The 15,611-nt window shown below is 40.6% G+C and overlaps 1 protein-coding gene across 2 annotated transcripts in view; it reads left to right on the plus strand.

Annotated features, from left to right (window-relative positions):
• Window positions 1-15,611, plus strand: part of sgcd (sarcoglycan, delta (dystrophin-associated glycoprotein)) — a 182,252-nt gene that overhangs the window by 72,897 nt on the left and 93,744 nt on the right. For both annotated transcript variants that reach the window (XR_003929407.1, XM_030069681.1), the window contains exon 4: window positions 3,350-3,469. Coding sequence is in view for 1 of the 2 variants with exons in the window: in XM_030069681.1 (XP_029925541.1) it covers window positions 3,350-3,469 (120 nt within the window). In the remaining variant the exon portion in view is untranslated. The remainder of the gene's footprint in view (window positions 1-3,349; window positions 3,470-15,611) is intronic.

Genomic DNA, 15,611 nt, shown 5'->3' on the forward strand with positions numbered 1-15,611 from the left:
GGAAAAGGTTTTCTATTGGATGAAGGCGATATCAGTCAAAGTCACATTTGCTGTGAGAGGTCAAAGGTAACTTCCACGGCGTTATTTCTGAAGGGCCAAAGCTTTTAAAAGCAAGTAACACTGCCTCTGAATACCATCTGGCTCATGTGAGGTTAGAACTCCAAAATATGTCGTAACACTTTTTGTGGGCTGTGAATTTCATGTTAAGTCGGTTATAAGTTTATAAGTCGGTGTATAAGTTTTGGCTTTAAAAAAAAAATGAGGTAAATGTTGATGTAATTTGGACCTGGAGTGATATGTTCATATTATTGCAACATTTTGCTTCAGCTGCAGCTGGTAGAGACAATTAGGGCCCTATCTTGCACCAGAGTCCCTAAACCCGTTATTTGAAGATTTAAAACAACAATAAAACACAATAAAACAATAAAACACACTGGCGTAAGTGTCCAATTAAAACAGTCTTTCCTCTAAACAGTCTATATGAGTAATATACTCAGTCCATTCCGACGGCGTCCCGGTATCAGTCCGACCGCGTGCGTAGCGAGGCTCCGTCAGGGCGCGCATTGAAGCCGCCGGCTCTTGTAAAAGCCCTAAAGTGTGTGCGCAAGATAGCAATTTTAGGGATAGCGCATGAAATACGCCCACGGACACACCTCCAGGCGCAAATAACGGAGACGGCATAATGGACAGCGGGTAGCGTGGGCGCAAGATACCGTTTAGGGATAGCGGAAGTTCCTAAATCGGCAATTCACGGGTAGCGGGTAGTGGCAGTGGGTAGCCGGTGGCACAAGATAGGGCCCTTGGAGTCCAAGAAGAATCAAGTCTGGAAGTTAGAAACATTCTTGTTTTAGAGCAGTCCTTGATATTTGGTCATTAAACAAAGGTCAGAATCATACAGCAGACTCATGTTTTTAGCCCCTGGTGTCACATTTGGAGATATGCTTCCAAATTTGTCCATTAGATGCAATATCTCATTTGGAGGACTAAAAAAAATACAATCTCAGTATTTAATTGAAGAAACTTTTTGGACTAAGCCAGCACTGAGAAGAAAAAATCTCCATCTCAACAAGTTAGTTAGTAGTTGGTCAGTATCGGTGTATCAGCAGCAGTGTTAAAATATTGTTTTTCATCAGACAAAGTTAAAAATAATAATAATAATAATCAGCCTGTGCAATGAATAATTCCACATCTTTCCAATGCTCATCAACTTGTTTTTCCAGAAGTTTCTTAAATCAAGTGTCATCTTCTTGATCCTCGTGACTTGATCTGCCTCATTCTGCCTTGCTTCAACATATTTATACTTCCCAGAAGAATTCCTGAAAGAAGTGCATTGGAAACAAATGGGATGATCTCATCCCAGTGGCAGATTTTTCCTTGTTTGAAGCAAAACACATTTTTAACACTGAATATGAGACTAAATAATTTAAGGTGGAGATTTTTTTTTTTGCACGTAGCCTTTCTTTCAGATTTGGGTACACACCGGAACATTGTTTGTTGTCCCCACACACTGAAAACGCCTTTTCAAAGTATAATGAGGGTTATGGGGTTATCAGGTTTTCTCCATCTCTAATTCTCCGGCTGACAGGAGTTGTTACCTGATTTCCTCCGCTAAGCACTGTCGTGCCACAGATTCTCTGTCTGTTGTCTTCTTAACCACGCTAACAGAAGCCTTAGTCAATCTGACAAAACTGTGTATAGGTCCCTCTTCTGTTACACTCCCCCCTCTCCGCCTGTCACATTGTAATAGAGTTGTCCTCGACAGGCTTTGGTGAATGGAAATCGCTCTGTGTAAACATGCACTGGAAACGTCTTCCACATCTAAAACTGTGGTGACATTTGCCTTGTGGGTCTGAGGAGGAGGAAGAAGTAGAACAAGAAAAAGGAGAAGAAGGAGAAAAGGAAGAAGCTGGCTGCGATTTTGTAGTTGGATGAGTACACTGTATTCATGTGCAGGGAGGAAACTTCAGATCCCAGATGGAGAGTGACAGAATCAATTGTGTGCATGTCAGTCAGTCAGTCAGTCGTCCCGCTGCCAAGTGTTTTCTGCCACCGCATGAGACAAAGCAATTTTAGTTTCATAGAGTAGAGTTGTCTACATTTATTTATTTATTTCCTGATTTCTAGTTTTCTTGTTTGCCATGACACCAATAACACTTTTGGCAGTCCGTGTAACCGGCAACAGTCTTTCTGAGCAGCAGATCACAAAGCCGTCCCAGTTGTTTTTGTTTCCTCTTCCTTTAGAAAGTGATTAGGATTTAGTGCTGTTACGTGCACTGATATGCCTTTAATTTGGCAGACATGCATTGCTACATGAGAGAAATTTACAATAGATAGTGCGAGGTTTAAAAACACTTAAGACACCTTAAAGCACAGATACAATCAAATCAAGAAGATAATAACAGTCATGTAGCTTTTAGATGTGCAAAGGATAGTTTAAAATCATAATGTAAGTCCTCACGGTTAAGGAAAAACTGACCAAATATTAAAATGCAAGTCAACTTTAGTATAATTTGTGTCCCTGTCTGCCCTTCTTCATTTCAGTGTCAGTTGTTCTTGCAGGAAATGTGTTGGTACAGTAGCCAATTAAACACACACATAGTGTAGTCTTTAATATCTGTTTAATTCACAATGGTTAAAAAAAAAAAAAAAAAAAAGTTTCATCTTAGTTTACTTTGGATGTGAAATGTCAAATTTCTATCATCATTTGAAGTGCTGGTTATTGAGAAGCAATGAATGTTGGTTAGTTCCCAGGGAAGCCTTTTATCTACACGAAAAAGATGGCATCAGCACCATACATAATGCATAAATGCTCCTTAAGGTACAATTTGAGTTGTTTATGGAAAAATATGAAAAACTAGATAATTATGTTCACCTATGTGTACATAAGCGCAGCACAACCAGCAGACCGCAGAAGAACAACAACTTGCTAACAGAGATAAATACCAAAGTTTTGGACAGAGTATACAATGTTTATGTCTTCAGCATCATTTTAAGTTATACAAATTAATTTGCACACACATGTTGTAACGCTTGCTTGCAAAATATAATGCTCCACTTGTGTCGCAGTGTTGGTTTTGGTCTTCATGGCTCTGTATCTCATTGAAAATAAATGCATACTTTTTTGCAGTTTCTCTTTTGTCAAGACGGCTCATTCTTGTCCAGCTCTGCAGGGAACCCAGAGAGCCTTACTCTACATTACATTTTAAATTACCAGACATTAAGATCATTAATAAAAAATGGGGGAAAAATTAAGAAATTTCTACTGGGTTCATATGGTTGATTTTTGTGCCCTCGCTAAGATTGCATGTCCTAACCCTCCATACTTCTTTTATCTCTGTGTTGTGTTTAGGATCCAGTGGATTTAGGGCACGAGGCAAGATGCTGGAGGTAAAATCCACCACAGGGAAGCTCCTCTTCTCGGCCGATGACCAGGAGGTGGTGGTGGGTGCCGAGAGGTTACGAGTGATGGGTGAGTGACCGACCCCATTGGTGAAATGATCATGCTGTGACTTTTACCCATGTGTGGGCTTGGGTGATTCTAATTTTCCAAAATGTTGCATTCTCTTGGAAGTTTTTCTGGATAAAAGCAAAATGTCAAAATGCTGAGGATGTGGATGTGGGAAAAGTATTTAACCTCAATATTTTTTGGATTTGTGTGGGGCAGTAAAGTTTAAGATTAATGAATACAACAGCAGAATAAGTCTCAGGTCAGCAGCAGTAGCAGTAATGAGACTAAGGGTCAGAACCAAAATCATAGTAGTCATGTACTGTCAGAAAGAAGTGCTCGGGGGAAGAATAAAGATAACAGCTAGTGAAAGAGATGGTAGAGTGTTTTTTATGAGCAAATTCAAACAAGAAGACAGTGTGGGAGAGCCGATATGATTCAGTAGGCAGGGGGTGACATGAAGTGCTTTTTAAAGAAATGGGTTTTCTGTTTGTGACAGAAGCTGGGGAGTGATTCACTTGTGGCTTGAAGAATAAACCATTAAATGCCATAAACAGTAAGAGTTACATTTACATTAAAGGCTATCATTTCTAGATTGCTCCCAGGACAATCACAAGCAAGCATGCCAAAGACTTGGCAGGAAGTACCAAGCACACATCTGCATGGTACAATTAAAGCTGCACTAGGCTGCATTATGATTTCTTATCTTTTAGAAATACATCCTTAGTCTAAATCACAAAGTGGGGCTGCAACAGAGCGGAATGTCCCATAGCCACTAACTGAGACAATATACTCTGCAAAAATGCAAAATCTTACCAAGATTATTTGTCTTATTTCAAAATTTGTCTTCATGTCAAAAATGTCTTATTCCTAGTCAAAATATCTCATTACACTTAAAATAAGACATGATCACCTCAGAAGTAACTTGATTTTAGACAATTTTCACTTGTTTCAAGTGAAAATTCACTTGAAACAAGTGAAAATTTGCTTGTTTCATTGGCAAGTGGAAAAAGTGAAAATTCACTTGAAATAAGTGAAAATTAGCTAGAAACAAGAAACACATTTTGCCAATGAAACAAACAAATTTTCACTTGTTTCAAGCAAATTTTCACTTGAAACAAGAGACAATTGTCTAAAAACAAGTTACTTCTGAGGTGATCATGTCTTATTTTAAGTGTAATGAGATATTTTGACTAGGAATAAGACATTTTTGACTTGAAATAAGACAAATAATCTTGGTAAGATTTTGAGTTTTTGCAGTGTAGATCCACCCTATGAGACTAAATGAAACTTTGGTGTCCAGTGAGGTCACTGATGAGACATTTTCTCCACTAAAAGTTTAGTGAAGAATTGAAGTTCAAGAGTGAAAAAAGAATTGTCTCCATATCAGCAGCGAGTGACCGCTGCATGTCATCTGTTTACATCTTGCTACATGATTTTGGACATTAGAATATTCACTGAGCAAACATATCTAAAAGGTAATGTAGAGTTTTCTCCGCAGTGGGCACTGAGAGCACATCGGGGGGCGCTGGAAGCAATATTTTTGAAAATCTTAGACATCTGGTCAGATTTCGCCGTATACCTGTCAGCATGCTTCTCTGGCCATTCTGACCCACAATCCTTTGTGCAGCGGATGTTACGTCGCACTGACTGAGTTGCGTGTACAGGCCACACCCACATACGGACGACAACAAAACACAGCGGCATTTTGACAACAACATTCAAATGTGGCGCTACATGTTCGTACCTGACATGTGTCGTTCGTGGGCTGTGAATCTCAAGGATTGTAACTGTGCTTCTTTAGCTGCTGTGTTTAAGGAGTCCAATTAAAAAAAAAAAAAAAAAAATCACAGAGTTGCTGTGGAAACACAAATTCTGTGGCATGTAGGTAGATCATGAACCATATGTGGACTGACATTTAACCACATGGAAGGCAAGCTATATAAGCAACATGCCACATGCTGGGAAATTAAGGTTCCACCCCCGTCTTTTCCATCCTTCTGACCACAATGAATATTCAAGTGGGTATAAATGCAAAACTTAAACTAAACTTTTTTGTGGAGATTTTTTGTAGTTTAGCAAGTTGTTGTGAATATTTTTTTAGGTATATTCTGTACAATAAAAAATATTAGCACTGAGGAAACTTCCATAAAAATGGTGACAGTATTGCATTAAATGAATGTTTTTTGTAGTCTTGAGATATATTACGGTATGTTACAGTATGTTACAATATGCAAACGTTGTTGATTCAGCTCACCAACAGCACCCACCTGAGACTCAGTACCTCGTCCACATGCAATGAAGTTGCATGGAGTGAGGTTTTTTTTGTTGTTGTTGTTGTTTTGGTGAGGGAAGAGATTTTTTTTTTGTTGAGGGAAGCAAGTGTGCATGGCAGCGGTGCACACGAATCTATACAAGATGTGATTAGACTGAACTCACAATGCACTCTGGAGGTGACTGGCTCTTTTGACTTGTCCCAATAGCATTTTAACAAATGAGATTACACCACCTACTTTTTTTTTTTTCTCAGTGCATTTGGTTTGGATCAGACCCTTTGTGTATAATAGTGGTTGTTAAATTATTAAGGAAAAGCGTTGTCCGGATCTTTAATTATCGTGTTTTGTGGTACTTGATAGTTGATAGGTGAATTTATAGCCCCTTTGACTGCAGGAACTTAGTGATGTGTGCTGCAATATGAAACCATTTGACAGGCTCTGTAATTGTTTCCACAGGTTATGACATGGTTCCAGGTAAAGTTCCTGGAACCTGAAATGTTTTGTCATTAGAGCAGTGCAAAACACAACACAGCTATTAGCACCAAAATACAACCAGCATAACAATGGAAAATGCAAGTTGGACAAACACTGAAGTGCATGCCCTTATCTGTGTTTGGGTAGAAGAAAGTATCCAGCAGGAACTCGACCCAGTTATTGGGAATTAAAAACCATATTTTAAACATCCACACATACCCTTCATGGTTGGTTCGTCATACAGTGGAAATGGAAACAAAATCCCATTGCAGAATGGGGATTTCTGAAATTCCCAGGTTATAGACAGTCCCAGTTTGGTAGTCGAAAAGGACAAATAAATACTTGAGAGTTAAAGTTCTATTTCATGTGCCATTTGTCTTATTTTGTCCATCCTCGGTACATACATTGCAGCATCACAAGGTGTGATTCACACAAAGCCAGACAAAGTCAGGTAGGAGACTGGACGTGACTTTTGTGACAGAAACGTAAGAAGCTTTTGAAATCTCCCCAGGCAGAAAAGCCTGTTGGCAGTTCTGCTGTTGATACAGCGCTGGATTTGTTTAACTCCAGATGCCAATTTCAGCCTGCCACTGGCACTATGGATTTAAAAATCTGATTCACAGTTCAGTTCAGGTTCAGCTGTGAGGTGGAAGAGAGGGAAACTTGTGGTGACTAACACTTTACTTTGTAGTGGCTTTATCTCATTTGGCAGTATTAGTCCATGTGTCACGCTAAGCAAGAGTTTTGAAAGTACACAATAAATGTATTGAATGAAAATCAATGTAGTAGAAAGAGTACTAAAACATCCTACTCAAGCTGAAGTACTATTACTTTACTAAATATTTTACGACATAGAACTAAAATACTGTGATTTAAAATGTTATTTAACAAATGTCATTTAACATAACTGGCCAATTAGCAGTACATTGGTCCAGTTTTTTATGACAATCAATAGCAGATTTAAAATGTCAAGTTAGTAATGTATGTGATTGTAAATGTAAAGATGTACATTAATTAAACACAAATGTACGTAAACTTAAAAAAAATATGAAAATACTACTTGAAGAAAACTAAAACCACATAAAAGCTAGGTACATGTATTTAGGTACTTCTATCCTTGCATGATATGCTAGATAACAATAAATTGGCAACATAACTTTAAATTCAGATTCATAGTTAAGTTAAACTAGGAAGTGCAGGATGGGAAAAGAAAAAAAAAAAAAACTCCAGTGAGGTGAAATGATGAGGTTGCAGAAGCAGCCAGCTATGAAAATCTGGACAGGAAAAGTGAACAAGTCAGTACTCTTCCCTCCATAAAAAAATCTGCAGGATGCCTGTGAGCAAATCATTTAACCCCCAGCTGGCAGTGGCACCGCTAAGTGACCTGAACACTGTGCTTGTACTGGGCAGCTCCTTGTTGTGAATATGTGCAACTCTGTATGTGAAACAAATTGCTGCTGGGGAGAGAGCTCGTATGCTCAGCAGAGCTCCCCTTCCTGAATTGAAGTACAAAAAATAAAACAAAAAAAACAATCATGGACGGTAAAGAGATAATTGAATGCAGCAAACAAAACTGTAATTGTCCTTGTCAAACACAATAAATATGCATTTTTACAGTGCTGACACATCCCAGCACACATATGACTGATAGCAATGTGCAGGAGGTATCCAAGTTCAACAACACCGCAAACAAGCACAAATTTTCACAGTATAATATTATAGCTTGCTAAAAAATCATATTAAAGCAGCTGTAGACCTTGTCTACACAAAGGCAAGTAAACTTAAATAAATGAAAGCATGTTTTCTTTTTGTTCTTTCATCCACACATAGACAGCATATTTTTCCACCAGAAACAGATATCCTTGAATGTGCAGAGAATTTCAAAAACGCTGGTGTATGAGTGTCATATGATCACACCCAGGCAGCAGCGAGCATCCAAAATTACTTGTGATTAATAGTTACTGTTAAAAGCTTTGTACTGTCTTGACCAGTCATTCCCAAAGTGGGTGCTATGCATCCTGGTGTGCCATGATAACCCTCCAGGGGTGAGCAGGACCTGCTTGTTTCACATCCTAATTTTTCATCTGACTTGGTTACCTCATATAAACTTTATTTAATTACATACACAATGGAGTTACAATGAATATTGTGTTGTGAACTGTGTGGGGATAGGTTTTAGCTGCTTGTAGGACACGAGTATCCATCCTTGTCGGAATGAACCATCAAGGTGCTTTTTCCCTTCCCAGTCTCCTACTTATGCAAACTGGCTTTCTTTTCTCTCGCCTATACACTATATATGGACAAAAGTATTAGGCCACACCCCTTAATCATTGAATTTAGGTGTTTGATTCAGTCCCATTGCCACAGGTGTATAAAATCAAGCAGCTAGCCATGCAGTCTGCCTTTACCAACATTTCACAAACAGCTCACTGAATTCCAGCATGGCGCTGTAATAGTAATGTAATAGGATGCCACCACTGCAACAGGTCAGCTGGTGAAGTTTCTTCCCTCCTAGATATCCCACCATCAGCTGGAAGTGGGATTATTGCAAAGTGGAAGTGTTTAGGAATCACAGCATCTCTGCTACCAAGTAGAAGAATATGTAAAGTTACAGAGTGGGGTCGCCGAGCGCTGAGGCTCATAGTGCGTAAGAGTGGGGTCGCCGAGCGCTGAGGCTCATAGTGCGTAAAAGTGGCCGACGCTCTGCTGACTCAGTAACTGCAGAGCTCCAAACCTCCTCTGGCATCAACTTCAGCACAGAAACTGTGAGCCGGGAGCTTCATGGCATGGGTTTCCATGGCCGACCAGCCGCATGCAAGCCTTACATCACCGAGCACAATGGCAAGCGTCAGATGGAGCGGTGTGAAGCACGTCGCCACTGGACTCTGGAGAGATGGAAACGTGTTCTGTGAAGCGACCAATCACGCTTCTCTATCTTGCGGTCTGATAGACGAGTCTGGGTTTGGTGAACGCCAGGAGAACGTTCCCTGCCTGACTGCATTGTGCCGACTGTAAAGTTTGCTGGAGGAGGGATAATGCTATGGGCTTGTTTTTCTGGGGTTGGCCTCGGCCCCTCAATTCCAGTGAAGGGAAATCTTAATGCTTCAGCTCACCGAGACATTTTGGACAATTCTCTGCTTCCAACTTTGTGGGGGCAGTTTGAGCAAAACCCTTTTCTGTCCCAGCATGACTGAGCCCCAGTGCACAAAGCAGCTCCATAAAGGCATGGCTGGCTGAGTTTGGTGTGGAAGAACTTGACTGGCCTGCACAGATCCCTGACCTCAACCCCATCCAGCACCTTTGGGATGAACTAGAACAGAGACTGGGAGCCAGGCCTTCTCGTCCAACATCAGTGTCTGACCTCACAAATGCTCTTCTGGATGAACGGGCAAAAATTTCCACAGCCACACTCCAACATCTGGTAGAAAGCCTCCCAGAAGAGTGGAAGCTGTTCTAGCTGCAAAGGGGGACCAACTCCATGTGCATATGTGATGTCATAAAAGCTCCTGTAGGTGTAATGTGGAGGTGGTCCAATACTTTTGTCCATACTGTGTATGTTAAGAACAAGACATAAATGCTGCTGTCAGTGGAACAAGACCTATGCGACACGCTGTCTATCTCCATTCCCAGAAGCAGGCACGTGTCCCACTAATGTGTCCAACATAGTTTTTGTTTTGTTTTGTCTTTCTCTCCATTTCCCTAATGGTGTTTAAGCTGATCGTTTTGTCATTATTATTATTCTTATTGTCATATTTCTCAAAGCTCTCCTTCAACTGTTTCCAGCCAAAACAAAGAGCCCACTTATTATTGCATGGGTGCCTTGGTGGAAAAAAAAAAAAAAAAGTTTGGGAATCATTGGTCCACACAAAGCTGTGTGGCTGCTTTTGTCTCTTCTTTTTATTGATTTTTGTTCCCGCTTGCGATTCATGCATTCAGCTAAGGGACTATAGATTATGACACTTCCATAAAAGGCAGAAACATCATATAGGTCATGGGTGGGGTCAGCAGGGTAGATGTCAATGTCTGTGTGTCTTGTTTACCATATCAGTTTGGAAACTTAAAAAAAAAAAAATGGCCCACTGTGGACGGAAGTATTCCATTGTTAATTTCCATTGTTAATTTACGACGCATGTGGGCCTTATTCCACTGACAGCAGCATTTGTGTCTTGTTCTTAACATACACAGTATGGACAAAAGTCTGCTCGTGCCTGCTTCTGGGAATGGAGATAGACAGCGTGTCGCACAGGTCTTATTCCACTGACAGCAGCATTTGTGTCTTGTTCTTAACATACACAGTATGGACAAAAGTATTGGACCGCCTTATACTGTTTTGAACCAATATCAGAGGTCCACATTTCACGAAACGATGCAGGTAGCTGCTGTGGATGATCTCAACTTTCAGCTCTGCATGACAAATGGGTTTTCTGCGCAGTGCAGGCTGCTGTATCAACATTTGTCCAGTGTAAACATGTTTGTAGGATGGCCCCGAGATAAAAGGATCTCAAACCCACTGCAAAGAAACAGTGAAATATATCACGGATGCTAGAGAGTGAACCTAAAGCCTCTATATCTGTATGTAGCTGTGTGTTTGATCAGCGAAGCGACAGCAATGGCTGCAGCGGATGGAAGTGTAATTAGTGACAGCAAAGTGCACTAACTCTACTGAATAGAAAAAGATGGCGATAATGATACCATGAGAACTCAAAATACACTTCACTACACTGCTCCGCTGGGAACATCTGGACCAGAACAGAAATGGGGCACTAAATATTGTAAAAGACTCTCTTCGAGATTTAAATTTAGTTTCACACACTTGTGAGCGTTTTTCCCCCCCCCCTGACTTTCTACACCAATTAAGTTTGAAGAAAACGTACAACCGTGCCAGGCAAGGACAGATTTAGTCATCATTATGTTGCATGCACATATAGCAGGATAATTAGGAGGGAAATGAAAAAAAAAAATGCAAATGATCATAATTCAGATACCATCATAATTACACGAACTAGTGGGTGTTCAAAACTAGCCATCCAACACATACATCGTTATATTTGTAGCTGTGTTTTTTTTTTTTTCCAGTCCATTTTCATTCCGTTTATGTAATACATTCCCTTCCTGTACCTCCTTTTCCCATAATTCCTTTAAATCCTTCATGTTAACTCTTTCCTTCTTTTATTTTTTATGTCCTTTTTATGTCCATTCCTGTTTCCTGCTGAACATCTTCTACCATCATTCGTTTTTTCCTTTCACCTAACAACCCTACTATCCATCCATTCAGCCTCAGTAATAGACAAACAGATACTTTATGTGTCTTCCTCTTGACTTGGCCGTACATTTCCACTTGACATCCCATGGGGCTGCTCTCTGCCTCTGACACGCACCTCTCAAGGCCATCTATATAAGCAATTACTCGCCTACCTCATCTACATTCATTTACATCCTTCCCAGCCTCTCATGGCAGCGCCGAGTCAGAGTTCATTACTCTCATGCACCTCAGCACAGCGGCGGTCTTAACAGGATGAGACAGAGATGGAGGTTTGAAAGCTTGGTTAAAGACAGACAGGTAGAATGGCACCTGGTTAAATAAAAGTGTTATCACAATACCAGGATTTTGACTTTGATGTAAATATGAAGTTTCAAGCAGTACAGGGTAAGTGAGCATGTTGGTGTCTACTGTAGCAGAAAAAAATATATATCTTCAATACTCAGAAATCCTGTAGGTGCTTTGGTGCTATAGTTTTGATGACTTATAACCCAGACTTTAAATAATAGAGGACGTGGTGAGTGTGACAGCACTGATTGGTTCCCGACTTTTTCAAGTCAGGGGATTGCTCGATTGATTCTTACGCTTACTGCCATGTTGTCATTTTATGTTTTTGGAGCCACATAGGTGACCCATCAATTAACAAAATATAAAAAACTAAAACAGGTAATAATTTGTTTTCAGAGGAAAAAAAGGATTGAGTGTATATTTTTTAGCAAGAAGTTTGGCTGCAGTCCCATTTATTGACACTGAGGTGGGCGGAGCTTCCTGTTCTGGAGCTGGCCACTAGATGGCACTCTAGGAACTACAGTAAACCTATTAATGTCCCGCCATCCATCATCAAGTTAGGGTTATGTGGCATTATGCACACCAAATTCACTCAAATAGATAAGTTAAAGTAGAGCGGGCTAAAATAACTAAATTCCTCCTAAACTTTGAGTGTATTTTTACTTTTTCTCTGCTGTCACGACAGTGATGACGTGATATGGAGAAATTTCAGTCATGAGGACACTTTCAGTCCGCAGCAGAGCAGCTGCAGTGACCACAACATCCCCATTTGTGCAAGACAGACCCCTGTGTTAACCCTTTGTCCCGTGACCTACAATTGAAATGTTACTGAACATTTATTATTTTTTTTTTTTTCAGTTGGAATACATTTATTATATGAATTCAGCCTTGCTTACCTGTGCGTTCTCTCCCTGAGACAGAACGACACATTACAGTCCGGCAGCTAACAAACGCTCCATGACAGTCACTAATAAACTCTGAAGGATAAAATATGAATAATTTCTACTTGAAGGTTGTTTTACTGTATCATAGCTTTATTTTGTGTAAGAAAAATGAATTAAGGTAGACTAAAAGGCTTGCACTTGGTCTACAACAATAGTTGTTGTGCTTAAAGGTTCACTATACAAAATTGTTTGGGGGGGGGGGGGGGTCGTCAATATGAGTGAGAGCCATTTAGACTCAACTGACAAAAAATTGTTAAATACGCATGAATAATCGCTCCCTCCAATTCATTAGTTTTGTTAGATGCATAGTGATGAGAACCTCTAATAGTCTATAGTAATACATCATGGTCAATGTTTAATAAATTAACTTACGTAGGCCTACATGCTCATATTTACATCAAATTGAATCTGTAAGCAGTAACCTCACATAAATATTCAGCGTTACTTCTCTGTGCCCCAAATGTCCCGAAAAATCAGCATGCCGTCCTGCAATTGGAACATACTGATTTGGTCGTCCTAGTTGGAGTAGGGGAAGAGAGAAAGAGAGAGAGAAAAGGAGCAGCAGAGTGGTGATAATTTGCCAATTACTCCATTTATCTACACTCCTTTTGGTTGAGGCTGCCCAGGGCTACAAGGCTAATCAAACACGCCGGCCAGCACTGCCTCAGCAACAGCAAACAGGGAAGCGCCTTTGAGTTCCCAAAAGACCGCTGTTGTACTCAAAGTTTCTGTGTGTGTGTGTGTGTGTGTGTGTGTGTGGTTATATGTGCAGGCACGTCTCTCTGATTGTGTTTCCATGTGTGCCCGCATGCATCCTTGCCTATGAACCTTTGTGTATTGTCTCCTCATCGGTATGCACGGCTGTCGTAGCACACCAGCGTGCAGATTGACTGATCTGTCGGCAGTGCGTGCGTGCACACGCTTCTGTGCACTTTTACAGAGAGGCATTTTCTATGAATGAGTAAAGAGCCACTGCTGATTTGCATATCAATTTACTTGTTGTTGTGTTTTACCTGTTTTAGTAATCAGCTGTTTTGCGGTAGCACTTCTAGAAGTGTCTTGCAAATGCAGTGCATTATCATCAGCATCATTCATGTTTCCGTATGAGAGCAAATTAACCCTGCGTGCACTTGTGTTCCAACAAAACTGGGCGGAAAACGTGAGTGCTTGCTGCATGGTATCATACGACTCTGCCTCTGTGCAGGGGAATGCAGGCGCGTGGCTGCAGCGTGCACGTGATGCCAAGCGGCTGTGTGGAAGTGAGCGATGGTGGGCCGCGGGGCGAGCTGCTGATCCTATCTGTTCTCCGTCCCTCTGGCAGCAGGAAATGACTGGAGAGGCTTATAAACCTGCCACATGTCATTACCGAGCCAATCGTTCCTTCCCCACCAATAAAATACATAATTATACCTCACATATAACTTTAATTAGCCCAACTGAGGTCATTGGAAATCCATGATACTGCTATCATTGGCTTCATTATGGCTCTCGCCGCTATTTACAGTCGAGTCAGATCCGCTGACTGGCTCCCTCCAGACAGCAGGCCAGACAGACAGTAAATGAGAATACAAACAGGAGGAATATAATGATAATAGGCTAGGGTCAAATGGCATTCCAAAATACTTCTTCTATCGTTTGTTTTATCCTACTTGGTGACAGATGGGTGGAGGTTGCCACATAGAACAATACGATAAAGTATAGGCAAGAGTCATTTTTTGCCTGACTTGGTCTGAATTGTCTTGAGTTTGTGAACCCGACCAACCAAGGTAAAACAAATTAAATAGTATGAACCTGACTCGGGTTACCCTTTAAAAACTTGTCTTAGAGCCACAGGTAGGTTGTTGGAAAATTGCATGACATTAGGAGTGTGAATATTGCCTTTACATCAGTTCAATTCAATTCACATTCCAAAGTTCAAAAGTTGGACTGTTGGATTTGCAAACAGTATCCTTTTTTTTTTTTTTTTTTTTTTTTTTCATGAAACAATTCCACAACACAACTCAACGATTTGATTTAGTACTTTGGGCCAAAACTTTATATCCATTACATGAGCAAAAAAAATGTATTCTAAAAAACAAAACACTTGAAAAAGGTGCAATTTATAGCAAGTGGTTAGATCACAGTTTTAGGTCTTGGCTTTCGTTAACAGTTGAATTCATTTTATATTGATTCAGACTGAAGTCAGAGCAATTTGCTCTGTTCTTGTTCTTTTAGCAGATCGGAAAAAAAAAAAAAAAAAAGATGAATTGGCAGATTTTGCAAACAGTGCATTGAGGTAGTAAATGAATCCTCACACCCTGAGATGAAATGATAAAATAGTGAAGGGCTGTAGCTTGGCACTGTGAATTAGGAGTGCGTCTTTCTAAACTGATCTGCACAATAACTTATTAAAACCAGGTTGGAGTCACAGTACTAATCAGCAGAGATTTGTAAGTCATCGGGTTAGGTGTTATTGACAGACATTCTTGCATGCTGCACCCGGCCAAGCCGCCTCACTTCAGCATGCTCTTTCAGCTCCAAAATAAGCGCTGCTCACTCATGCGGTTTGTTTATGCTCGTTTCCCCATAGAGTTCAGTAGGAAATATTCCAGACAGCAAACCCAGGCAGAGCGTATTGATAAATATACACAGCGAAAATACATGAGGCCAATGGGTATTTAAACATTACAGGCAGGGAGCCCAGGAGGAGTGTCACCTTGGGACTTGAGACAGAGAAACATTTTTTTCATCTCGTCTGTGGACTCGGTTCATGAAAACACTCGCCCACTTCACTCGCTCCGTCCTGTAGAGGAGTTTCAGGTGCCGGAGCAGCTTTGACTGTTGGACCACACGCTGTGCTTTGCATTTCACAGCTAGTTATTCCTAGGAAATGCTGAGCGGCTGGGTGAAGTCCAGTGTCGTTTTGTTCTCTGATTTAGCGGTGT

This window comes from Myripristis murdjan, chromosome 14 (assembly GCF_902150065.1).
Source record: "Myripristis murdjan chromosome 14, fMyrMur1.1, whole genome shotgun sequence".
Taxonomy (NCBI): Eukaryota; Metazoa; Chordata; class Actinopteri; order Holocentriformes; family Holocentridae; genus Myripristis; species Myripristis murdjan.